Raw genomic sequence first — 27,254 nt, 5'->3', positions numbered from 1 at the left:
TGGACTGGCTGGTTAGAAGGCTGACGGAGTTGGACAGGCATCGCTTCCACCCCACCTGCCCACAGCCTGAGTATAAAAATTTGACCATATGATACATTTCTTCTTAACCCCTAGAAAACACTGGTTAAAATTGTCCTAGCACAAGATTCTGCTAGCCCCTGTACAGTATTAACTCTTTGTCACGTTACTTACATGATAATTAGGGGCGAGGAGGGGGATGTGACTTTAAAACAGTATACACACAACCACCTTAAAATTAACTTGTTAATAAGTCCTGTGCAAAACGAGCAAGCCTCTATCATTAGGTGAAGTACGTTTTCAGGTATTCTCTTATACACCCGGGGAAGGAGACGGAAGCAGAGGCATCCGAGGTGGCAGGCGGACACTCAGAAGTGCGTCTCCTTCTCTGTGATGGCTGCAATGGTCCCATCGCCCTTGAGTTTGGCGTCACAGTCATTAACCATCACCGTCCGTGGGCCTGCCCCAAGCTTGCCTCTCATTTTCAGGTCAGCACTGGGGATCACCAACTTCCGGAATTTCTAGGTGGTTGGAGTGGAGGAGAAGAGCTGTGTGAGAGTGGCTGCCAGGATCCTGGGGCCCGCCTTGGCCTCTCCCAGCCTCAGAGTGAACCCGGGGTAGGGGCCAGGGAGGTTGGAGTCATCAGATTGAGGTCCAGGCCTCAGTTCTGCCACTTAGAGCTCCTTCCTGGATGGTGAATTGAGCTCCCTGGGTCTCAGTATCCACTTCTGAAAAATGGGGACAATGGAGATACCCACTCCTGGCATTTGGTGAGGAGGAGGGGGTGCTGAAGTACACTGTAGGTGACTCGAATGAGAGAGCTAAGACAGGAGTTAAGAGTGTGGGCTTGGGAACCAGGCACCTGGGTTTGAACCCCAGAAATACCATTTACCTGGGGCACAAAATAAGCTCTCTGTGCTCAGTTTCCTCATGTGTCTAAGGGGGATACTACCGGCCTATGCCTTCTGGGATTATCCCAAGGCTCAGATTAGTTGATTTAGCCACACATTAGCACAGGATATCTACTATATTCACTGCAATTTTCTGAGGTAAGGACTGTTGACCCCAATCTTCCTTCCAGATTCTGACTGCCAGTTGGCAGAGCCTTCTGGAAATGGAGGGGGGTAGATGAACTGACACAAGTTCTCCCAGTAGGAAAGGGCTGAAAACCTCCGAAGATTTCTGTCTTTCACAAGCCCCATCTCTATGCAGCAGATCCGGGAGCTTAGGGAGACAGAGGGAGCTCAGCAAGTAGCCGCTCCCTCCTCCCTCCCTCCCCTCCAAGCCAGGCCTGAGAAAATCGGGACTCTTCAGGGGACACTGGCATTTCTAAATACCCAAAGGCCACTGGGAGGCTGGGTGGGGCCTGTGGTGGCCGAGATGTTAGGGCTGCAGGCCCACTCTCCAATGGACGTGTTTGGTCCCAAATCAGAATTGACCAACTACCCTTGACCCACATTTCCTGCAGGCGCCCAGGGGCCTGACTTGCTCTGGGAGCACAAGCAGGCTTGCTCCTTTGGGCTGCATGCATAGCTTTTTCTGGAGCCCAGGCCCCTTGGTGAGCAAGCAGGCTACGTGAAGCCGATTCTGAATATGCAATCACATTTGGGTGTTTGCACATACCTCCCCCCGACCCCCATCTCCCTCTGACCTTGTCCTGGGAGACCAAGGTCAACTCCTGAGATCCCTGGCATGATAGGGCCCACAATTAAGTGCAGCCAGATGAACACAGGAATGAGCCCATAAAAATCAGGGGATGAGAGCACAGACTTCCCAGCCTCTGCTTCACCACTTAGAGGCTGAGTGCCCTTGGGCTAGTTGCTTCACTTCGCTGTGCTTCAGCTTCCTCATCTGTGAAATGGGGACAATAAGAGCTTGCACCTCACAGGATTGCTATGAGGATTAAATGGCTCGGTGCTTGTAAATGGCTTAGAACAGTGTCTGGCACACTGCAGTTTGCCAACTGAGCGAGAAACTGACTCAAACCATCTGATCCGCCAGCAGGTGGGAAATGAGAGTAAACAGAGAGCGAGTGTTCAGGAAATAAGATGGTGTGGGTTATAATTCACTCTGCCACCAAGAGACCACATTCTGCACCATTCCACTGAGAGGAAGTGTGCAGAACAGACAAATCCATGGAGACATGTGGTTGTCTGGGAGTGGGAACAGGGTTAACTGTGAATGCGCTGGTGGTATCTTATTGTAAAACTGATTTAAGGTGATAAATGCACTATGCTGAAAGTCACTAAAAAATCATTGAATGGTACACCCTAAATGCGTGAACTTTATCATACTTAAACATACTTCAATACAATTGTTTGGCAATTTTTGGTTTCCTCTATAGAAAATAGTATGGAGTTTCCTCAAAAAATTAAAAGTAGAACTACTATATGATCCAAAAATTCCACTTCTGGGTATTTATATGAAGAAAAGAAAAATACTAGCTTGGAAAGATACATGTACTCCACGTTCATCACAGCATTACTTACAAAAGCTAAGATATGGAAGTAACCTAAGTGTACATCAATGAACAAATGGATAAAGAAAATGTCACACACACACACACACACACACACACACACACACGGGAATATATTCAGCCATAAAAAAGGAAATCTTGCTATTTTGAGGACATTATGCTAAGTGTAATAAGTCAGAGAAAGCTAAATACCATATGATTTCACTTATATGTGGAATCTAAAAAAACAAAACAAACAACTGAGTTCACAAATATAGAGAACAGATTAGCGGGTGGGCAAAATGGGTAAAGAGGGTCAGAGGATACAAACTTTCAATTATAAAATAAGTAAGTCTTGGGGATGTCATGTACATGGTGACTATAGTTAATTAATACTGTGTTTGTATATCTGAAAGTTGGTAAGAAAGTAGATCTTAAAAGTTCTCATCACAAGAAGAAAACTAACTATGTGTGTGATGGATGTTAATTAGACTTATTGTGATCATTTCACTATCTATATATTGAACCATTATGTTGTACACCTGAAACGAATATAATGTATACCAACTACATCTCAATAAAAAATTTTGATTTGCTATTTTTTGGCTGTGTAACACTAATTTGTGGTTGAGTGACAATTTCTCTGAGCTTCAGTTTCTCTACCTACTGAATGAGAAAATGATGCCAGCACTCTGATTTGCTCTTTGGGCTAAAGGAGAGAACCTGGCAGGGTGATGACATGGGACAGGTAGCAGTCTCCAAATATTAGATCCTCTTCCCTTGCCCTGGGAATGGGGTCCTTAATGCATTAACGAAACAGCAAGCGCTAACCCGGACACTCTCTGTTCTAGATCCTGGTCTAAGTGCTTTCCCTATATGAACTCACTGAGTCCTCACAATAACCTTTGTAAGTTTGGGACTACTACTGTCCCCATTTTACAGATGAGGAAACTGAGGCTGACCTCAGAGCAGCAGGCTCAACCCCGCTTCTGCATAGTGGCCATGATGAACACCTATCAAGGAGCATCTGACTTCCCTGAGAGACAAATGGGAGGCTGTTCTCATCCCACCCATTGCCCAGATGAGGAAACTGAGACTCAGAGAGGTGCCCACTGACTTAACCCTGCTCACAGCCTATTCAAGGCAGATCCAAGCCCTACCCCATAACCTCAGGCCTCTTGGACCACCCTTGCTGACTCTTTCTTCCTCCCATCTCACCTCGAGCAGCGTCCCCTCTGTCTTCCACAGCTTGATGACGATCCAGATGGGGATACAGAGCATGGAGGACAGCGCCATGAGCCAGCCTATGCCATAGCCCCAGGCGGGGTAGGTGTAGACATTGTTATACTTGAGGGGCTTGTACTTGATCAGGAAGAAGATGAAGATGCTCTGCGGAGAGATGGGGAGAGGTCCCTGGGGCCAGTGTGCAGGAGGCCAGGAGTGGAGAGGATCTACACCATGTGACAGCCTTGGAGAGGCAGGGCTCTGCCCTGGTCCAGAGGGAATTTGAGGCCCATTCCACCGGCATAAGACCCCCCCCCCCCCCCACAGAACCCAGGACCTCACTGGGGCTGTGGGACTCTTCCACCCCCCAGAAGCCAAGGGATTTTTACTTTTCCTAGCTATTTCTTGGGACTGGTTTCAAAGTTGCCTTTCAGAACTATAACGGTTGTTGAAGATGCTTTGAGATACTTCTGGTGCCAAGAACTGGGTGAAGAGCAATGGGTTGTTTCTTATTCAACATCAGGTCATGAAGGCCTCTGACTCCACGGTCTGGTCAGAGGGCAGACGGTGAGCCTCAACTCTACCCTCAGTTGTGCTGCTCTTACAGTTAACAACAAAGCCACAGGTCTTTCACAGAGGCAGGTCACAGCCAAGTATACACCCTGTGGCTCTGAAAAGGGGGTGACTTGCTTAGAGTCCAGCAAGCTGGTGGCAGAGCACAGACCTCAGGGAGACCCCTCCCTCGCCAAGCCCAGGTGCTTCAGCCTTTCTCAGTGCACAGAGGGTCGCCCAGGTGATGTCACCTCCTCAGTTCTAGCTCAGCCAGGTCTGGAGTGGAAAAGAGAGTGGGTGTGTAGACACTTACCGCACAGATCCCGGGGGTCACGACCTTCCAGCACCATTTAATGAGTGACAACGGCCGGTAGCCAATCATGTCTTCGATGTTATCATAGAAGCGGTTGCTTCCTGTCCAGAATAAAACAACCCGAGAATTTATATGAGACTCAGAGGGAAGACTGGAAGGGTTTGCTTTCCCCAGAAGGACACAGGCAAATCATGGCAGGGACCTGATTCATTACTGCTTAAAACTACCAAGACATTATACCTATGTGAGGTTTCGGGACAGACTACAGAAGGAGGGATTCTGGTCTGCTATTGGAAGGATACCCCCTGACTGTGAAGCCCAGGAAACAATGAGAAGTATATGGGAGAGAGGTGGAAAGTGGTCTCTGGAGAAGCAGGCGAGGTGCTGGCTGACTTGCATGGAGGTCAGGGCCTGCTGGGCTGCTAAGGAGCAGAGTGGTTGCGAGGGCCAAGTTCACAGCAGGAATATCCATGATCATCAAATGTCCAACTTATTCCAGGAACAGGAGGACCAGAAAGCAGGTATTTACTGAGGGCCAGGCAATGTGCTGCCTGCTTTGCCTACATTATCTCCTACTTGGAGACACAATGATGATGATGACCCCATTTTGCAGATGGAAAAACCGAGTCTCGGAGGCAAAAGGATTGGCCCAAGGTCACAGTCCCTAAACCCGAAACCCCTCTCTGTGTTGTAGGGGTATAGAAGCAGGAATGTACTCTGACAAGTGGGAAGGGCCAAGGAGTCTCTGAGGGGAAGGAGGATGAGGTTGACATTAACGGAGATGGGCCACAGAGAACGTGAGCCCATCCCTGCTGTGGGCGCCTGTGTCCTGGGCACTGATGCCACTGCAGTGTAGGTGGGCGTGGCTGTGACTCACCGTACACCCAGCCGATGCAGACACACTCAAAGATGGCCACAAAGAGGAGGCACATCCCACTGGCGGCATAGGAGTCAAAGAGCTGGAAGATGTACATGCCACCCTATGGGGTGAAAGGACAGACACATAGACAGAGACATGAACAGACACATGAGGGAGCAGGATCAGCCAGCTGGCACTGGGAAGGGCTCTCTGCTCTGCCTTGTGCCTACCATCAGCCAGGGGTCACCTCCACCAGGGCAGACTGCTTCCCCCTGATCCCTAGAACACTGCGCCCTCTCCACCTGGGAATCCCCAGACACCATCCTCTGGGAACTGTTGGGATCATAATGATGTTTATTGTCTTTGCTCCCCAATGCTGGGAACAACACAGGAAATCAGAGATGGAGGTTGGGCAGCTTAGCACCTCTCCCTAATGGCGCTAACAGTCTCCCTGCCTCCTCCCCTCTCCAAACCTTCTGTGCACCAGCTTTCACAGGGACCTTTCTAATATGCAAATCCAACCAGGCCATGCCACAATTTAATATTGCCTGTTGGCTTCCTTAAGCCTGCCAATCAGGACCGCCTTCCTCATCTGGCCTCACCACCCCTTACCACCAGCCACTTTCACCATGCTCCCTCCTGGACAGACGGAGGCACAGTCTCACTGCTCTGCCTTTGAACATCTACTCCCTTTCACTTGTAAGTTCCTTCAAAGCTCAGCTCAAATGCTACCTGCTCCAAGAAGCCCTCCCCGACAGCCTCATCATTCTTTGGGCTTCCACAGCATGTTTTTATGAACTTAGAATTTAAAAAAGTGCTGCCCTTTCAGTTGGTGCTGAGCTCCGGCTTGGAAGGCACACCAGTCCTCTTTATGGTCCTCATTACAGAGCCTGGCTCACAGCAGGTCACCAGTAAGTGCAAACTGAATTGTGTGGAGTGAGAGACCATGGAGGAGGTGCTCTGACGGGCTTGCCTACACTGTGTCCCCATTTTGGCCCAGGATTGGCACATGGAGGTGTGCAGTCAATTTTTATAGGAATGACCTAGGCCAGTTCTGTAATATACAAGTCTGCGATGATTAAGTTCAGTGGGAGGCCCAGGAAGGTACACACTCAGCTGGCCTATTACAGGGCAGGCAGTGTTATTATCCCCAGTGGTCACGTGGAAAAACAGAGCCACAGAGCAGTAAGAACACTTGCTGAACATCGTCCAGCTAGCCAGTCATGGGGCTGAGGAGTGAACCCAGGTGACCATGCGCTTCACCACCCATTATACTGCTTAGGTGGAACATAAGACATTTGTGGCCTATTTTTTCCCCTAGAGATGAGCTTTAAATGTCTATAAATGAGGGAGAAGCTCTCTTGCCAGCAATTACTGTGAAGGCCAAGGCCGACACGGCCCATTTGGCAATTTGAACTTCCCCTGTGTGATTGCACAGATATTCCTCTGTGGAGGCAAGAGATCGACATTTGAAGTCATGGTCTCGGGCAGCCAAGTGTTGGCTCCCTGAAGGGCCCTGGGGGCTGCAAGGTACCCTTGGGCAGACCTAGGCTTCAGGTGGAGGGAGGACACGAAGGCTCTGAGAGCTGGTGGGCCCAGGGCCAGAGGCCCACAAGGACCTTGCACTGCCTGCGCCAAGCCAGTGCTGCCCATGCCAATGCCTGCTCTTGCAGTCTTGTCCTCATCAGCCTCTTTAACTCATCAGGTTAACCCCCAATTTGTGTGTGACAAAAGACTCGACTCTGCATAATTAATCAGCACTTAATGAGGCCCTGCTCACAGCAGCCCCGGCTTCTCTGCCTGGAGAGTAGTGAGATGGCAAGAAGAAGTGCCACACTATTCATTTGCTCAAACACTGATTATCAGTCCCCTTAATGTGACAATGACTAGGAGCAGTAATAGTACCAGCCACCTCACAGCAAGCGCCCACTCCAGAGGGCCCTGGGGGAACAGAGCCAAGAGAGGTCTCTCTGTGGACCTCAGGGTCTGCTGGGGGCAACAGGTGAACAGATGGATCATTGTTTCAGTGGGACGGGGGCTGGGCTGAGCCTGGGGAAAAGTGCTGTGGGGAAGGAAAGCAGAGGGGGCTTCTAGGAGGCAGCAGCATTTGGCTGAGGTAGAAGATGAGGAAGTTCGATGGGCTGACCTCAATATTAAAGCAGCTACTTGGACTGATTCTGATGTTTTCTTTTTTCCCCCATGTTTCTTATAAACCTCTTCTAGTCTCTAAGCAACAGGCTCTCTTTCTCTCTCTCTCTATTTTTTTTTTCTTTTGAAATTAATTTTTTTAGTGTAGGGTGAAAGATACCTAATGTCATACTTGAGAAAGTATTTGTGAGGCAGGATGGCTGCAGGAGGGGGAGAGAAACATGATTTTATGGAGCAATCTTCATATGGGGGTCATGATGAACCCCTCCTCACCCACAGGCCCACTGGAGACAAGAAGACGGGTGCACAGGAGGGCTGAAGCTACAACATTGTGCCTGAAAGTGCCAAACATCATCACGTATGTCAGCGATGCTCCAGAATAGCCTGCTTTGAACTTTAGCCCAATAACAGTGACTAACTGAAGTTACAAGTGACTGTTAGGGGTGGCCCTTGCATCAATCCCAGCATTCCCTCTGTGAGCTTTATTCCTCTCTGGTCATGACAGCAGTGACCTTTAGCTGAGCATTTACACGGCAAGGCATTGTGCTGCGACTCACCGAGAACTTTCGTGCGGTTCTCACAACACCCCATTGGAAAGATGTCACAGAGAAGGAACCAGACCTGGCTGGGCCACACAGCTCCTCCATTCCAGCCTGGGATAGGACATCAGACCTGCCCGACCCAAAGCCCAAGCACGTCACCCTTGTGCGTGTCCTCCGTTAACACTCACCTCCGTTAGCATCACGAGGCCTAGAAAATAGGAGATGACCGACAGGGCCAGGATGAGCAGCTCCCGCCGGTAGCCCCTCCGGAAGACCTTCGGGTACATGTCCACCACGGCGGTCACAAGGCTTTCTACACACACAAACTGGACGGGGGAGACACAATGGTGTGAAGCCCAAGGAAAGGGGATTTCAGTGGCCTTGGCCATGGCGATCACAGCAAGCCTGACCCTGGGCTTCCTCCCCACGGGGCTTACCTTTATTCTCACTCACAGGCACGGAGGGCCCGGGAATAGCAGCAACAATCCCAGCACTCAGGGCAGGACTCTGAGGCTCAGAGAGGGGAAGTAACCTACCCAAGGTCACTCAGCAAGGAAGTGGCAGAGTCAGGCCCTGAACTGAGGTTTCTCAACTCCAGTACTCCTTCTCCCCCATGCTGCCTGCCAGTGGCCTAGTGCTGGGCCCTGTCCTGGGGTCAGGGACTTAAATGAGACGCAGCCCCTGTTTGGGAGGAAGACAGGAGTCCTGAGAGCTGAGTGCTCTGTGGGCAGCAGGTTCTGGTCATTCTCTCCGGGGAGGCAGCACGTGACTTACTCATTCTCCAGGACTGGGATAGTTCCCCATCCTCTGCTTCTGGGTGGAGGCAATCAAAGCTAAAGCAGCCCAAGTCCCTGTATTGCCCTGGCATGAGCCTGGGGTTGGGGGTGGCGGGGGAGTGAGCAGACCATTTCTTGGTCCCAAATCCTTTATGATTCATTTTACCTCCTCAGGAAAGGTATCTGCATCCTCATTGTGCAAAGGGACTATAGCACAGAGAGGGGAAGTGATTAGCCCAGCGTTGCACAGTGGGCAAGAGGTATGGGGCAGGGACCCAACCTCAGCCCAGACTCCAAAGCCCAGGCTCTACAGCAAGGCTAGCTGTGCTCATCCAGGACTGAACCTAGAGAGACATCACAGCAGGTTTGCTAACAGGATCTGGGTGCATGTGCCTGTCAGCTACTTGGCATCTCTGAACCTGTTTCTTCATCTGCAAACAAGAATCACAAAAGGAGCCCCCAGCCTGTGTGGTTATTGTGACAAAGAGCTGAGGACACAGCCCAGGCTCAAAGCGAGTATAGCTGTGGGGGTGAGCAGTGAGGCCATCTGCCTTCCATGCCAAACCCCTCATCCCCTGGCAAACACAGTATCTTAGCCCAATTGCTGGCCCAGCTCAGCCCAGGGACTCACAGAGCCAAGGCCCCTCCCCCACTTCTCTGTGCCCAGGCGGGCCTGTCACTGACTCACAGAAGTTGAGAACCCCTCTGAGGCCTCCACCACAACAATGGAAGGAAAGATTAGGAACGACAATGGAGAGAAGATTATCAGCAGAAACACCTGGTGGCTTAGCAGTTTCCGAGGAACCATCCAGGGGAAGAAATTGCACTTGGATGGGTTGACAGACACATCGGCCATGGGGCTTGGTGCAGAGTGACTCGCACAAGGTCATGGTGATGCGCAGGACCTTGCCAATAGACCCCAGTCTGAGAGAAGACCAGGCGTTGGCTGGAGGACATTCTCTGGGGCTCTTAGGGGAACCAGCTGCGGTGGAGCAGCAGGGCAAAGGGCGGACTTCTGGGACTGAGGAGCCACTGAAGGCCACAGGATTCTGGCTGAAAAACCAGGGAGAGGATTGGGAGGACAGGCTGGGGGAGTGTTACAGTGTGAGAGGAGGTAAGCGCATGCATTTGCGTGAGATAAATGACAAACTGCTAGTCTTAACTGTGCACTTTTCACTGAGGAAGGAAGATTGCCAAGTGGAGGGCGGGTCGAGACAGCCCTATAGGAACTGACAACAGAGGCACGGAGGCGAGATGTGGAGGGTGGGGAGCTGGTGGTGGCACTGAGGACCAGAAGGCTGCCTAGGTGATGTCATGGTGGCCTCAATACAGAGATGGGGGAGGAGAGGAGATGCTTTCCTATGTCCCTTGTTGGGACAGAGACACGTTCTAGTCGGGTTAGGATATCTCTAACCATTGTCCACTTCCTGAGCATGTCTTCTGCTTTGCAAGATGGTGCCATTGGGCACAGGTATTTGCCAGAATGGGAGCGTTTAACAGTGTTTTAAAAACTTGAGCCGGGAGTTGGGAATTCCAGGTAAGGAAAAGAATGTTTGGGAGACTTGGAGGGACCTGAGTAACTATGTTTGGGGGTGACTGTGGGGACCACCTGGGGAATGGAGGGTGTTTTGGCAGGAAAGCAGGGTGGGGACAGAAGGCAGGGCCCTGATGACCAGGACCAGGAGATGGTGACTTGGCCCAAGAGCCTCCCTGCCCTTCCGGCCTGGGCTGCCCCTTCCTCCAGCACCTTACCTGGCTGTCCAGACCAAGGAAGATGAGCATCATGAAGAACAAGGTGGCCCACAGTGGGGAGAGAGGCATCATGGTGACAGCCTTGGGGTAGGCGATAAAGGCCAGGCCAGGGCCTGGAGAGGAAGCAGAGAGAGTGGTGCTGGGTGGAGTCCAGTCCCGCATTCATGGTTATCCTAATCCATCAAGTATTGATGCTTCCTTTGTGCCAGGTGCTGTGCTGACTCTCACTCAAGTCACTTAAATCTCCCAGCCACCCCATGGTTGGTACTCTTATGATGTCGTGTTGCAGATGAGCTAGCAGAGGCATAGAGAGGGAAGCCAGGGTCTGTGAGGGTCAGGATTCAAACCCAGGTTGGTCTAACGCACAGACCTTCCTCTGAACAGACCTGTCTCTACTATTATCATCAGGGCGAGAAGTGTTCTTATTAAAATGCAGGCTCTCAGGCCCAACCTAGATATTCTGATTTGGTACAACCACCCCAGGATGACACTCAACCAACTGAGCCACAGCAGTCAGGGCCCATCAGACGTTCTTGCAGGTGAAAAACCATTTTAGACTTATCTGAGATTAGAGTCTAACTCTGTCGTGTAAACACAAATGATTTTTTGTACTTTTAAATATATATTGAAATTTTCCATAACTCAAACATCATGTAAATCAAGGGAAGAATTATTCACCATTCTGCACACCTCAGTAGCAATAACCCTGCCTATAGTGTGTTGGATACAAACACACAGCAATCCCTACTTAAGAATGTCATACTCATGATGAATTCGCATCTAGAAAAGGAAAGGGAGAGGGAGGCTCTTTGAGCAGTAGGAACAGAATGTGCAAAGGCTCTGGGGCAGGAGGAAGTGAGCCATGTCCCACAAGTGAAAGCAGGCTTCTGAGGTGGGGCAGAGTGAGCATGGGGGAACGAAGCAGGTGGTGAGGGTGATGAGGCCAGAGGAGCTGGGCAATGCAGGAGCGTGGGGCTAAGAGTTTAGCACTTTGAGGAGCCAACAAAGGCTTTATATTAGAGAAGGACAGGATCAGATTGACCCTGTGGAAAATATTACTCTGCAGGGTAGCGTGTGGAACAGAGCGGTCATAGTGGAGGCAAGGTGGCCAGTGTAAGTTCCTGCAGTCATCCAGGTGAGTAGTAATGGTGGTCTGGACTGGTGGGGACAGTGGAGTTGGGGAAAAGTAGAGGAAGAGGAGCAACGTTGAGAAGGCAGAATCTACACAATGAATGGGGTTGTCATAATAAATGGGGGCATGACTGGCATGAAGTAGATGAAGGCTAGAGAGGGTAGGCTCCCTGTGCTGCTCTGGACAAATGTCCCACCAGAGATTATTATTTTTTAATGTTTTTATTAATTTTAGAGAGAGAAGAAGAAAGAGGGAGAGATGCTTGGATTCTGGAGTGAGGAGGTGTCAACGTTTCTCTCTCAGGATCCTATTTGAGGACAGATGGTGGATCAACTCCCGAGACCTGACCCAAGAGAATGTGCGGAGGAGAGAGACAATATTTTCAGTGTAACCATCACCCAACACCTCACCCACCTCTGGCACTTACCTGACTCTGCCACCTCGGCAATAGGTACCCCCTGCTCATATGCCATGAAGCCCAGGACAGAGAAGATGGCAAAGCCGGCCACGAAACTGGTTCCGCTGTTCAGACAACAGAGCATGATGCAGTCCCTGTGGGGAAGCAGTGAGAGGCGCTCAGGTCAGAGGGGGTGGCACAGGCTGGAACATTCTGCCTGAGCACTTGTGTGTGGGCAGGGCAGTGAGCGCACAGAGAGCACCCTCTGCCTGATGAAGCCCTGGTGGTTCAGAGGGGTTAGGTGGCTGGCCCATGGTCACACATCTGCTGCACTTCTAGATGATAAGTAGGTCACAGATCAGAACATGGAGAGGAAGTGGGCAGGTAGGCAGCAGAGAAATGGCAAATGGGAAACTGCACAACTAGTAAGAATACACTTTGAAACAAACCACTGTTCCATCCCCCAAGTCCCTGGCAGGAGATAAAGTCATGGAAAGCAGGAGAGGACTGATTTTCTAGGAGCTCAAAAAAGAAGGCCAGAGAAGCCTCTGAGAAATGGCTGCTTCTCAGCCAGGGAGCACCCACGGGCTTCAGACTGCAAGCTCCCCACAGGCCTGGGAGAAGACATCCCTCCTGTCCACACTTTCTCCCAGAGCAGCACCCACAGACCTCCCTGCTCAGCCCCTGCTCTGCTGCTGCTAGAAGGTAGCCCTTCTAGGTAGTCCCTCATAGAGAGATTTATCGGAGCAGTGACAGTCCTCTCTTCCAATGTCACAATGAACACTAGATTAAGAACAGAAGCAGCCCTAACCAGTTTGGCTCAGTGGATAGAGTGTCAGCCTGTGGACTAAAAGGTCCCAGGTTTGATTCTGGTCAAGGGCATGTGCCTTGGTGGCAGGCATATCCCAGTGGGAGGTGTGCAAGAGGCAGCTGATTGATGTTTCTCTCTCATCGATGTTTCTAACTCTCTATCCCTCTCCCTTCCTCTCTGTAAAAAAATTAAATATATTAAAAAAGAAAAAGAAAAAAAAAGAACAGAAGTAAACTCTCACCTCCTCTCCTCCTGACACTATATTTTTTGTAATATAACCAAAGGGTACATAAATGTCAGTGACTGTAACACCCTGTTGTCTTGTAATGACTCTGAGAATCAAGGGCATAGTGGAGAGAACACTAGACGGGCTCAGGGTTCCAATTCTCTCCGCAATATATTTTCTCTGGTCCTGATCTCACCGGCTATAAGACAAGGAGCTGGGGTAGATTCAATCTATTGACTCTTGGGCCTTGTGATAGATTAAATCATTTTCCAGCAAATAGTTGTCCCCCTGTCTTCTTCCTTGAGGTGGAGTATATCTGACAGGTGACTTGCTTTGGTTAATGGATGTAATCAAATATAATACAAACAGAGGCCACAGATAGACTGGTGTGATATGATTTGTCCTTTATCCCTTCCGTGACTTGCCATGAGAACTTCCACAGGAGAACTGCTGTCCCTGCAGCCTGAACCCAGAATGTACCCATATAGACCAGACTTGAGCCTGGCCTGGATCCTAGAGACAAACCCATTCAACCCACAGCCCTAAGGAGAACTTCCCCCACTGACCAGCAAACTTAGGTGCAATAATAAGAAATGCTTGTTGTGGTAAGCCACTGAGTTTTGGGGCTGTTTATTACACAGCATTATTGTGGCAGTGAGTGACTGATACAGAGTTCCTTTAAAGAACTCTCTGGTAGTGTGGATGAAGGATGGGCTGGCAGACATGGGAACTTTATCTTCAAGCCTGATGTATCACCTCTCAAAAGGAAATTCAGCTCACCCCAGGGTAAGGCAGAGTTACCCCTAGGATTGGAATAAATCTGCTCTTCGTGCCTGTTTCTTGACCCTGACTTATCCAACAGTGGGAAACAAGGTGGTACTGGTGAGGAAAATGTTTTCTCCATGTCCTCTGGAATTCTGTATCATTTGGATTTGCAACATGTCCAGTCCCGTGCTAGGGTTTTTTGAACACCATATCGCAAAATCCAGAGGCTCAGGGAGGAGGTTTCACAGTCATCAGGTGGTGAAGTTGAGATGTGCATGCATTTATCTCAGACAACAAAGCCCAGGCTTTTTCTAGCAATTACACAAAAAAGATGCTCCCTAAGAATTTAGACCTCCAAACACTGACTCCTGGATAACTGTTTCTGAGCATCATATGGCTGCTGAGAAACCATTGTTCCTTCTCACAAAGTCCTCATCTTGCCCCTGAGGCCTCAGGAGAAGTTTCTCACACCACAGGGAGGCTCTGAGATGACCCGAGGGCCCTTTCAGTCTTGTGCCCGGCACTCCGCACCCTCAGGAGCTTAGCTGCGTGGAGAATTTTCCCCACCTGGTTTGCTCTGTCTCCATCCCTCTAATTCCTCCCCCACAGGGAACCTTTTAGGTGAAAAGCTTATGTAACAAGTGCTGTGAAATTGGCAGCAGCTGAGCCAGCCTTGAAGACCTCCAGAAGCTATTATGCTGTCAGAAGAGAGGGTACTAATTTACTCTCTCTGAGTTGGGAAGACCTGCTAGCAACTTGGAAAAGGAAATAAAACAAGCCTTCCTATTCGGCGATGTCACTTAGGAGACTGAGTTTCCTCAGCTGATGGGAGGAAGAGAAACCTGCCTGTTGGGTGGGGAAACAAAAGGGATGATGAGCGACCAGCATATTCACCCACGTGCTCAGTGGGGAAGAAAGTTGCCCCTGCCTCTAGACACATCCTGACAACCAGGCAGTCTTGGCCAAATCTGCGCCAGCTGCTGTAGTTGGGAAAAAATTGGTCATGCCTGGTAATGAGGAATAGAAAGACCCAGTTCAAAGCCACATTCCATTACTGACAATGTGAACACAAGTGACTTACTCTCGGGCCTCAGTTTCCTCATCTGCATAATGCTGTGGCCCTTCCATGCTTCCTTACATGTCAGCCAGACCTATGCTATGCTTGCGTGAGGGATGATGACACAAAAGAAGAGCCAGCCCATGTCCTCATGAGCTGACAGCCTAGCTGGAGGTGATTGTCAGTGACCAAGTTATTTCCTCAGTGCCCAGCACAGAGGGCCAGTGCTGAACGCTGGCTGCTGGAGTGCTGATAAGTGTATGCAGATAGCATCCATCTCCAATTCCCAAGGGGGTCACACTCAACCTGGACTTGAGGTCTGCTGTGCTGCTCTCCCTGTCCCATGGCCTTTCCCTTCCTGCCCATGGTTACCACGTTGTGTTGTGGCTCATGAGTGCTTTACCTCTCACCATCCTTCAGACCTACCTCCCTGACAACGAGGTAGAAGGGATCTTATGGACAACCTTCTACCTCTCCAGTATGCCTCTGTCCAGCCATACCTAATTACCTGTCTACCCAAAGGCCCACAGGAACAGTACAACTTGCTGCCTAATTGTGCATGGATTCCACAGCAGCTTTTCTTTTCTGCATGTTGGACCTTTCACTTCCTGAGATTCCCCAAGTTACAAACTATAGATGTGGGGTATGCCATTGCGATCTGTATCTGTATCCTGGTGTCTCACACTTGATAGACACATAATGCTGACTGAACAAATGGGTTAATAATGTTATCACGAAGCCAGCTTTCCGAGAGGATGCCATCCCCTGACCACCAAGGAGGGGAGAGAGGCTAGACATTCAATTTTATCACTAATGGCCAATGATTTAATCAATCATGCCTATGTAATGAAGCCTCACACACATGCACACAACACCAAATGGGTCGGATTTAGAGAGCTTCCAGATTGGTGAACAGACGGAGATTTGGGGAGAGTGGCACTGGGAGGGCATGGCAGCTCTTCTATCTGGCTGTTCCTGAGTTAACATCCTTTTTATAAGAAACCAGTAATCTAGTGAGTACAATGTTTCCCTGAATTCTGTGAGCCATTCTAAAAATAAATTAAACCCAACTAGGGGGTCATTGCCAATCTATAGCCAGTCAGTCAGAAGCACAGATGACAACCTGGACTTGCAATTGCAGTCTGAAGAAGGAAGGGCAGTCTTGTTGGACTCAGTTCTTAACTTGTGGAACTTGATGTGATCTCTGACATTGTCTATACAGTGTCAGAATGGAGTTGAATTGAAGGACACCCAGCTGGTTCTGAGAATTGCTTGGGGTGTGTGTGTGTGTGTGTGTGTGTGTGTGTGTGTGTGAAATCACACACTGGAATTTTCTTCCTAGTTTCAGAATGGTTTCCTCTTAAAAATATTTAACTCTTTAATCAGTCTGAAACTTATTATGGTGCATATATGAGACAGAGTATGAGTATCTATCTTCATTATCCCCTCCAATACTTCTGCTTTCTCAGAATCATTTGCTGAAAAATTCTTCCTTTCTCAAAAAACCTGTGATCAGAGGTGGCTTCATTGCCATTATTCCCTGAGTTTATGCCAGAATAAGGAGCTCTTGGATTCTAAGAAAGAGATGTGCTATCCAGCCATCCCGAAATATTCACCTACTGTGACCAGCACTAAGTTCAGGAGTGCAGGGATCCAGCAAACAGACCATGGCCCTAGACTTAGAGACCAGGATGCAAATGTCTGCTCCACCATGCACTGCTGGGTGACTGTGGCAAGTCCTTGCCCCTCTGTAAGTCTCAGCAATGTGGCAGAACAGACAGCCACAGTCAGACAGCCTCGCTCACCCCCACATAAATCCCCCTCCTTGTGCTGGGAACAGCCCTGTCTGTTCCCTACTGTCAAATGAGAAGTGGCAGGAGTAGGTTTTTGAAAAAATGGCAGAAGTACAAGGCCCTTAGTGTCAGAAGACCTGGGTTCAAATCCCAACTATGCCACTTACTAGCTATGTGACCTGGGACAAGTCACTTATCTACTCTGGGAAAAGGGTGAGATGGAGGCCTGGGTAAGATTCCAGAGTGGATTCCTTTGCATCCTAGAATGCACTCTGATCATATTTGTTATTCTCCCAGCTCCTCCATGGCCTACTCTTTGATCCTGGTCCAGGGAGAGGCTGAGAAATAGCCCATCTGTCCGGCTCTGCATGGTGGGCTCTGCAAACATGAGCTAGCTAGGCTGAGTGGAGAGCTCTCAGGGTTTGGTGGAAAGCTGACAGGGCCCGGGGAAATGCTTACCTGTAGCAGTTGTTGTTGTAATTGTTATAACTTCCCAGAGCAGTCAGACAGCCCAGGCAGATGGCATAAGAGAAAAAGATCTGCGTTCCAGCATCTACCCAGACCTGTAGAAAGGCACAAAGAAGTTGGCACAGAGAGAAGTCGGCTCTGTTCTCTGAAATCCCCCATCCACACCCATCCTCCGATGAGCCTAGACAAAACGACACCCAAACTTCCTAACCTTAAGAACATATTTTTTAGAAGCTCTATTCTTGGGGACCACTTGATTAAGTTTACATTTCCTTAATTGATCCCAGGATTTTTCAGAGATTATGGATAATAGTTCACTAAATATTAAGAACTTGGATGTTTAGATCCCAACTGTGAAACCTTTCTGAGACATAGTCTCCTCATCTGCAAAGTAAGGAGTGAACTTCCCCTGCAGGCATGTTGAGAGGATTCACACGGCATGGAGTGTACGCTCCTGGGACTTGGAACATGCTCATTGGCATGTTTAAACCGAGATGAGTGATTTTTCGCGTTTGTGATTAAGACTACCAGGAGAAGACTGTTCTAGAATTCTGTTTAGGGTTTCCTATTGGCATAGCTGGCCCGAGCATAAAAAGTGGCAAAGGGACAGCAAGAGAAGGGGAGAGCCCCCCAAATCTTTATCACTTTTCAAAAGACATGCATTTTAGGCTTCTTATGTGCAAAGCCCTGTTCTTAGATGGCACTCGATTCTAAAGCATCTAAGAACAGGGCTTTGCACCAAATACAAACACTAGCAAATGTTTATTAAACACAACGTGCCCAGCAGCAGTGCTGAGTCCTATGTCATTACTGTACTTGAATATTCACAGTAACCCTACACAGACGTGTTTTTATTAACCCCTTTTTATAGCTGAGGAAACTCCAAAACAGAGAGGTTGAGTAACTTGCTCAAGACTACACAGCTGGGAGTGGAAGACACAAGCTCATGGAGACCCACCTTAGAGAAGCATGCTTAGACCAACCCCACAATTTCAGACATCTTCAGGTGTGACCTCTCACTCAACACAAAACTCTCTTCTGAGCACTTCTGACAGAACAGTTTCTACTTGATTACTGCCAGTGACAGGGAGTGCTCTCTCCTGATGCAGCCCCCTTCTTCCTCAGAGCATTCTAACCATTAGAACATTTCTTAAAATGAGAGCAAATCTCTCTTCTTGTGTTCCTAGCCCTGGAGCCACCAAAACCACATCTCTCTCTTCTATGCGGCAACACTTTCAAGATCTGAAGAAAACACCTATGCCTACTGGACCCCAAAACTCTCCTCTTTCCAGGCAACATGGTTCTATTTTCTCTTCCTTGGGGATTTGATTATACATAGTACAGGGCGCTCTTCCCTGGATTTGCTTGATTTCACTAAATCATTCAACAAATAGCTATTAAAACTGAAGATCATGACATTGCCTCTCAACCTAAGAAATGAATACGTTCCCCCCTCTAACACAGGGTCATTGGGTTTAGTGTCTTAACGCTAAACAAGGAACTTAGGGAGAGTTCTTTCATGAAGTGTGTGTATTGGAGGGATGGGGGAATGCCAGCAGATCAGAGTGGGTTGAAATATGAGGAGGAAATGAAAGTGGGAATGTAAAGAACTTTCTTAAGAAATCTTGCTTTAAAGGGGAGATGGGAGATGAAGTAGTAGTGAAAAGGTTAGTAAAATTTAGGGAGGATTTATTTTAAATGGTGAAAACTTAAGGATGCTTAAATGTTGACAGGAAGGGTCCAGTGCAGGAAAAGTGTTTACGAATTTAGGAGAGAAACTGATATGTTTTAAAGTCATACTGTTGTTTCCCCATTTGCCCCCTCAGTAGATTCCTTTTTACCCAAATTACCTCAAATCCCCAAGAGAGAGAAAATACATGTAATTTGCCTGGAAAAAAAGAAGAATTTCAAGGTGCAGGGGTCGGTGCTTTCTTCAAATCTCAAAGGCCTCGGAAGAGCAAAACACAGCACAGCTGCTGACTCAGGAAACAGCTCCCAGGAGATGCCTGCAGGGATGCTCAGTGCACGGAGTTTCACACTTGTTTTTAATGCCTCCTCCCGGGCCAGTGAGAGAAGCCCCCAGCCGTGTGGGAAAGCTGGTTTCTCCATCGAAGCTGGGCCCCATACCCAGTGGTCCCCTAACCCCCCACCAACATGGTAAATAAACTCTCTGAGTTTGAAAATACCAAAGAGAGCTTTCCATCCACATGTCTCAAAGATGAGCCCACAAACCATGATTATTCACTTGCAGAGATTTTTCTTGTAGTTTGTTCACTGAGCATGTCAACGCTAACCCATCTGTCTGTTGTGTTTGCCCACACACAATCCAGCTTCTCTTTCCAGGTAACAGCACCCCGATTTTCCTTTGGGAAACCACCTCTCCCCCTCTCAGTGATAGCTTCAGGGATAGTCACGTGACCCAATGCCTGACCAATCAAAGCATTTGTCTTGGCCACAATGACTTGGTCAGGGATGAGCTCATGACACAAACCAAGCCAATGAAACTCATTCTGGGACTTTTAGTGAAACCAAGCGGATAGGATACATGCTTGACCACAAGAGAAGATCCTGACTGAGAAGGAAGCCAACACGGAGGAAAGCAGAGTCTAGAGCACATGTGTCAAACACAAGGCCCGCGGGCCAAATCCAGCCCGCCAGGCCTTGCAATGTGGCCCGCACCGCGCTGTCATCACTGCACTCCGCTGTCAGTTTATGACATTGTCAGTTTATGACTGTTCAGTAAACCATTCGGCCCACGATTTAGGCTGGATTTTAGATTTTGGCCCCTTCTCTGATTGAGTTCAACACCCCTAGTCTAGAGCAGTGTTTCCCAAACTTCTCTCATGATGAGAATCACCTGGTGGAGTTGTTAAACTACAGATTCCTGAATCCCAACTAAGAAATGCTAAACTAGAATTTCTGGGAACATATAGGTAAAATTGTATACTTAACTTAGTGCTCTAAGAAGAGCACTAAGTTAAGTATACAATTTTATAGTGCTCTAAGAAGAGCACTAAGTTAAGTATACAATTTTATAGTGCTCTAAGAAGAGCACTAAGTTAAGTATACAATTTTATAGTGCTCTAAGAAGAGCACTAAGTTAAGTATACAATTTTACCTATATGTTCCCAGAAATTCTAGTTTAGCATTTCTTAGTTGGGATTCAGGAATCTGTAGTTTAACAACTCCACCAGGTGATTCTCATCATGAGAGAAGTTTGGGAAACACTGGAGAGCAAAGAAAAACTGATATGGGTGATGCGATTTGAATCAAGGTCCAGGGGGCACTGGTTCTTTCTAGGTCCAGCCATACCTGAAATAAGACCTACCCTAGAACATTTCAACTTCAGAGCTATTTTTCTTAAGTCAATTTGAATGGGTTTGGCTGTCACTTCAAATTGAAAGAATTCAGACAAATAGCAACATTAAAGCTCTTAGAAAAGCCTAGAGGCTATAAGCCCAAATCCTTCAACCAATCCTGAATTGCTGATGAACCACCATTTATTAAATGCTTTCTGTGTGCAGAATCCTGTGCCAGACTCTTAAAAAGGTACTGTACCATTATATATAGCACTCCATCTCTGTCTGCGGGTCAGATAAGATAACAAGGTACCTAGTGCCTAGGAGGGATAGATGAGGGGGAAGATTAGCATGTTCTAATCAGAGAAGGCTTTGTGGAGGAGGCACACCTTCAAAGACTGGAGAAGCAATGAGAGGGGTCATGATGGGTCTAGAGGTTCATGTGAGAGGGGAATGTGTTCTTGAATGATTTTTTCCCTCTTGCTCCCCTTCTTCTGTAGGAAATAGCCTGCCATGATTATTTTGATGGTTACCATTAAGTCAACACCTTCATATAGTACCCTTAGCCTTCCCTCTTTTTGGCAATGTCTGTTGATTTCCTACCATGAGGAATATTGAAATTAGCCAGCAGCCTCAAATTTTCTTCTTTCCCTTTCCTCTAGCATCTAATTTGGAAAAAAAAAAAAAATCAATTTTTTCCAGTTAACACTTAAAGGCAATCTATGATTTTATTCTACTTTTCATATACACACTCCATTCTCTCATAATTTTTAACATTTGCATTGTATCTGCATCAACAGAACATACAACCATTAACTATTATCTCCCTCATAGCCATTAATTAGTGTGAGTTCTATAGGTGACTATAAATTTAATGTTCACTCCTTTATGTTTATACCTCTCTAGTCAGTTTGGTTGCCTGCATCTTGCTTTCTAGTAAATTTCTCTGGAAAGGCTCATAGGAAATAACATATCCCTGGTTCCTGCACGTTCTTAATAGCTGACTGTATATAAAAATCCTTGGTTCTCCTTTTCTATTCCTGAGAATCTTGAACATGTTGCTTAGTTGTCTTCTGGCACAGAGTGCTGCTGTAGAAAAGTCTGAGGCAACTCTAATTTGTTTCCCTTATAAAGCACTTACTCTATTTGTCTGAATGACCAATAGGAGTTTTCCACTTTCTTTAAAGTCCAATAATTTTATTAAAGTATGTCTTATGTTGACTATTCTGGGTTCATTTTCCCAGCTATGTGGTGTACTTCTTCAAGATGCAAATTCAACTCTCACATTTTAGGGGGTGAGAGGTGTTCTTTTCCATTGCTTTTGATTTCTTCTTTAGCAACTTGTTTGTATGTTGGATCTTCTTTGCTTGTCTTCTATACTTATCACTTTTTCTGGTTACCCACACAGCATTTAAAAAAATAATAAAGCTCTTTCTGCATTTCTGACTTTATTTTTTTGCCTCTCCATCTTCTGTTTTCCTTATAATATTATCCATGGTGTTCATTTACTCTTTTATTCCTTTTACTTTGTTCTCCTGAAATATTTTTTCTTTCAGAAGCCATCTTTTCAAATCTTCTTTTTGTCTAACAATTTCACTTTTGCTGTTGTTTCAAAGCATCAGTTGATTTAATTTCTTTTAGCTGTTTTTGAAATATTAAGCTTCAGTGTTCAGATGTTTTATGGATCTGTCTTTGTAGAATGCATTAATTACCTGTAGAAATGCTATTCTGCTCATTTCCCCCCCATTATAATAGCTTTCTATGGGATTTGATCACAGTCTTTTCTTATTGCTCATATGTAGGCAAGATGCACCTTTTTATACTCTTAGAAGGGGGTTTTGTGTAGAAGAATAGTGTATCCCAGGATATAGTTTTTTAACTTCACAGTTCCATGGCTATTTTCTCTTTTGTTATTAACAAAAAGTCTTTAAAAATATGACTGTGCAGACAGTACTTCCTGAAATTGTCCTCTGTCCCCTTCCTCTACTCTTGTCCAAAATTTATTTTTGTTTCCTCTAGTGTCTCTGTCCTGCTCAATCTGGAATCTGCTTCCAGTGGTTTCTCATCAATGTGTGGTTCTCTCTGGCCATGAAGCCTCAGCTGATGAGTCCCTAGAGTCCCAGGGCCCAGACCTCTTCCCAAACTTCCCACAGTCCTCCAACACTCACCTATGACTTGGAGCCTGCATATATCCCTCCTAGTTTTGGCTGGCATCCTCAGATAGCTCCACCAAGCTTCTACTCCCAGAGTCCTCTCCTCCTAGGGGTGAGTACACGTTAGAGATTTCGGGGTTTCCTGGATCTCATTCTTCTGAATTCCCTTTGCCTTCATCTTCATCTTCATCTCATCCCACAGAGTTGATAAAATGCAGCAGATATTATTGCTGTTGGTGTTTAGCCCCCACCTCTTCACATTTTAGGGTTCATGGAGTCACCTAGTTAAGCTATTCATTGGCTTTTTGTTTTACTATCTTAGTTTCTCTGTTTGGATAAAGAGATTCTGGGAATTTTTAAAATCTCCCATTCTTTTTTTTTTTTACTGTTGCCATCTTGTCTCCCTGGTTTGTAAGAAATCTTTAGAGAGCAGAATAAATAAGGTTGGTTTTGAATGAGGGTGGCAAAAGACCCTAGTTGCGCAATTTGGTAGATGGGGGTAGCATACTGAAAGATGAACCAGCTTTTTAAAGTGAGGTTGAAGGTGTAATGTGGGGAAATGGCTGAGTATATAGTCTGGGCAAGGCAAGTTTGAGACAACTGAGTAAGATGTGTAGGAGACAGCCGGAAAGTCTAGGGCTAAATGTCTAGGTCTGGGATTTGGAAGTCATCAAAATTTTAGCTATAACTTACCACCTCCTTGACTCAAGATCCTAAACTTTCTCCACTAGCGTTTTCTAATTTTCACGTTTGGAAAACCCATGCTGACGTCAACTTTTCTGCTCATTAGGCATGCAGAGCCCAAAACTTTTCAGGATTAGATTTCCAGGAAAAAGTCTCACAAAGAAGAGTGATATGTATTCACAAGGGATCTGTATCACTAGACTCCTTAAAAGACTGGCATAACCTCTGTACATCTATGTTCTCAAACTTATGCCTGTGGTTGAGAAAATGCAACAGGGCCCCAATTGTCAGCCTCCTCCCTCAGTCTGGGAAAGAATAAATTAACTCATGAGGAAGCGACTGCGTTTGTTAAGATCATTACTGATAGGCTATGCTGGATTACACAGTAAATCCTCAAATCTCAATGGCTTAGCATAACAGAAGTTTATTTCTAGCCCACACAAAACCATATGCAGACTGTGAAGGGGATCTCTTCGGTCCATTCACCTAGTGACCCAAGCCTTCCTACCTTATGATATTCCATGTCAACACAGCCTCTGAGGCAGAGGAACAGGAGCCGGAGGTTTGCTTTTGAAATTTTTAAGAGCCAGATTTGGGAGGTACTTTTATCACTCTGTCCACATACTATTGATCAGAACTAAGTCACATCCCAACTTAAATGCAAGAAAGTTTGGGATATGTAGTCTTCCCAATAAGTGGTTGGTGAACACATAGAATTATCTCTCCTATAGGCATTATCCTAAGTCTATTTCATATAAGGCTACTTTTTTTCTTAAACTAGGAACTCCATAAACACCCAGAAATCAAACAAGGTCATGGTAGTCATTGGAATGATTTGACAACAGTAGAACTAAGAGCCTAATAAAACAGGGTGAGAAAACATTTATGAACCTTTCTATCAATTTGATGATGCCTTGGGTCTAAAAACTTGAGATAACATTTATTAAAAACCTACTGTGTACTCATGTACACAATCTCACAATTTACAGAACCATGTCAGTAAGGTATTAGCATTTCCATTTTTATACAAGAGAAAATGGACCCATAAAAGGTCAAAAAGCTAATAAGGGAGAGAGTGAGGTTTGAACCCAAGGCATCTGGCTCCAGGTTTTACAGTAAAGTGCTGAGGCCTCCTGGTATGCCGAGCAGGCCAGAGTTTCAGCTGTGATTTAAACAGCTCTGTGGCTGTCAAGTCAAATAGGACAAAGGCAACCCCACCGCAATGAAAGGAAGACCAGGCCACTGAGCCCCATTGACCAGCATGTCCCAGGATGCTACAAAGGGGGACAGCTCCATGGAGAAAGGGCTTCCTATTTCTCAACACAATTTGAAGGGAAAATAGTCTCCACAAAACAAACCCTAAGGAAGCTGGGTCAGTAGCTGAGGAACGGATCACTCCCTATGTTCTTTAGCAATGAATGGGGGGCGTTCTGGCAGCGCAGCCACATTCAGAGGTTTGGAGGACAGATTTGCATGGTAACAGGGGAGTGGAGCCCCTTTAGAAGAGAGGTGGTCCCGCCCTCCAGCTCTGAGGCAACTTCACCTCTTTTGGGCAACTGGTTCCAACAAGCCCTGGTGCACAGTAGGAGCAGAAAGCAATAAATTGGGATATAACTCAGCTTTTTAACTAGACCCTCAGGGCCCAGCACAGAGAGTAGGTCCTCAATGATACTAGGAAGGATGGATAGACAAGATCAATTCTTCTCTTCTCACACTCAGAAGCATTTGTCATGACAGATTCTCAGTATATGGTGCCCCAGTCCACATGGATAGCACTTTACAGTTTATAAGGCACCTTCTTATGTCCTGTGACCCAGAGGCTGCCCAGAGGTGGATGTTGTTATGCTCAGGTCAGAGACTTCTGTGTGTACTGGTGGAAACACTCTCCTCTTCTCCCAACCTTCCAACCTTGGCCACTAAGTGGAATGTCTAATGTCTTAGAAGTTTGGGGAGAAAGCTTCATGTTTTTTTCTCACTGTGAGATGAGTGACTTATTCGACTAGGGAAGTAGGGGGAGGTCATCTATACTAATAAAAGGATAATATGCTAATTAGACCAGACATCCTTCCAGACAAAGCCATGGTGGCAGGGGCAGAGACCTAGGAGGTTAGGGGTGATCAGGCTGGCAGGGGAGGGCAGATAGGGGTGATAAGACCAGCAGGGGAGGAGTTAGGGGTAATAAGACCAGCAGGCTGAGGTGGTTAGGGGTGATCCCTGTGGGATCAGGCCCAAACCAACATTGAGACATCCCCCCAGGGGTCCCAGATTGGAGAGGGTGCAGGACTCCATGCACAAATTTTATGCACCGGGCCTCTAGTTGTACATATGTGGTTAGCAACTCCCTCTCTCTCACCCACAAAAGGTTAAATAAGATGATGTGTGAGAAACAAAGATTTGGCCTAGGGCCTGACTCTTGGAGAGCATTGAAGAAGTGCTCAGAAACCCAGCCATGAACTCTAATAAACAGTAAGTGCTCAGTCAACACAGATTCCTCCCCAGGATACACTGGTCTTAAAACATCTACAAAAAAGAAAAAGCCTCTTCCCTTTTCCACACAATAAACGTGGACTGAGCATCCACCTGTGCCAGGCACAGTTCCAGAAGCTCCTGTCCTCAAGGGGAGCTGCCATTCTAGCAGGACAGACAGACCATATATGAGACAGATAAGCTATAGCACATCTGGTGGAGAGGAATGAGTGAGGGGGCTGTAAGAGATGCGAGTGTTGGCAGCAGGAGCCAGGGCCCGCCAGCTCCATGAAGGTGCAGCTGCTGCTCGGGGCACTGATAGGGAATTAGGTGTGTAAGGCAGCATGGGCTACAGAAAAAAGGCTCCCTAGATACTGCTTTCAGATCTACAAACAGAGTCACCCGTCAGAGTAGAAGAGCAGGGCCTCTAATCATCACCACAGCTGTTGCCAGCAGGAAGGCCAGGTATTTCCATCTCTGCACCCTGGTGTTGGTGGTGATTGCTGCACTGACACTCCGAGGTCTCTGACACGTGCAGTGTGAACCCATCCTGCTACAAAAGCACCACCAAAGGAGGTGTGTGGTGAGGGTGTTGCTGAAAATCATGATGACACCAGCTCACCTCTGTCAGCACCTATGACATACCAAGGCTGTTCTAAGGACTTTACAGGGTTAAATTCAGAGGGTGTATTGTTATTGCCTTTTCATAGATGAAAAAACTAAGCCCCAGAGAAGTGAAGTCACTTGTCCATTTAACTTTGGAGAGATGTACACACTGGCCACTGTGTGAGGAGTCCCCTTGGCCTAAGGGATAGATGAACCTCTGGAACTGGCCTCGGGGGAGGCACAGAAAGCACCATGCAGAGGGGACTAAATGAAACGAGATGGCTTTTGTCAGGTGCCTGGTTCCCAGCCTTGCTGGGGCTTCATGAAAAGGGCCAGGCAGACCTGGTTTGGAGCCCTGCCTTTCCCTTTACCTGCTGTGTAACCTTGGGCGAGTCATTTTACCTCTCTGAGCCTCAATGCCTTGGCAGTGAAGGTAAGAAACAGTGACTGTAAGGTATGCAGTACCTGGTACTGGTACAATTCCCTTAATCTGATTTCTTTGGCTGTCTAACATTTCTCCACTCCACTATGAACACAAGCTCCTATATATTTTCTGCAATCTCATCCCCCTCTCCAGCAGGTGAACTTGTCATTTTTCTGAGCAGCACTGAACACGGCAGTGCCACCCTTTGGTTAGCGAGCCTGGGCACAGCAGTGAGGGACAGAAGGAGCCAACATCTCGCTGCTCCCAGGCTCCTTGCTGTCCCAGTGCCCGGGCAAGAAGATGCGTGAAAACCTCCAGACCCAACAGTGCA

General features: G+C 47.3%; 1 protein-coding gene across 1 annotated transcript in view; it reads right to left on the bottom strand.

The window, feature by feature from the left end:
• Positions 1 to 246: 246 nt before the first annotated feature.
• SLC6A11 (solute carrier family 6 member 11) overlaps positions 247 to 27,254 on the bottom strand; it is a 100,642-nt gene continuing 73,634 nt past the window's right edge. The window contains exons 7-14 of the mRNA XM_084901966.1: positions 17,283 to 17,386; positions 12,202 to 12,326; positions 10,643 to 10,755; positions 8,303 to 8,440; positions 5,443 to 5,545; positions 4,566 to 4,666; positions 3,695 to 3,865; positions 247 to 539 (exon numbers count right to left, since the gene is read on the bottom strand). Of these exons, the coding sequence (XP_084758092.1) occupies positions 387 to 539; positions 3,695 to 3,865; positions 4,566 to 4,666; positions 5,443 to 5,545; positions 8,303 to 8,440; positions 10,643 to 10,755; positions 12,202 to 12,326; positions 17,283 to 17,386 (1,008 nt within the window). The 3' untranslated portion in view covers positions 247 to 386. The remainder of the gene's footprint in view (positions 540 to 3,694; positions 3,866 to 4,565; positions 4,667 to 5,442; positions 5,546 to 8,302; positions 8,441 to 10,642; positions 10,756 to 12,201; positions 12,327 to 17,282; positions 17,387 to 27,254) is intronic.

The sequence above is a fragment of the Pipistrellus hanaki genome, assembly GCF_964339955.1.
Source record: "Pipistrellus hanaki genome assembly, chromosome: 13".
Classification (NCBI taxonomy): domain Eukaryota; kingdom Metazoa; phylum Chordata; class Mammalia; order Chiroptera; family Vespertilionidae; genus Pipistrellus; species Pipistrellus hanaki.
Note: the sequence above shows the minus strand (reverse complement) of the source record. Positions and strands in the feature narration are given on the sequence as shown.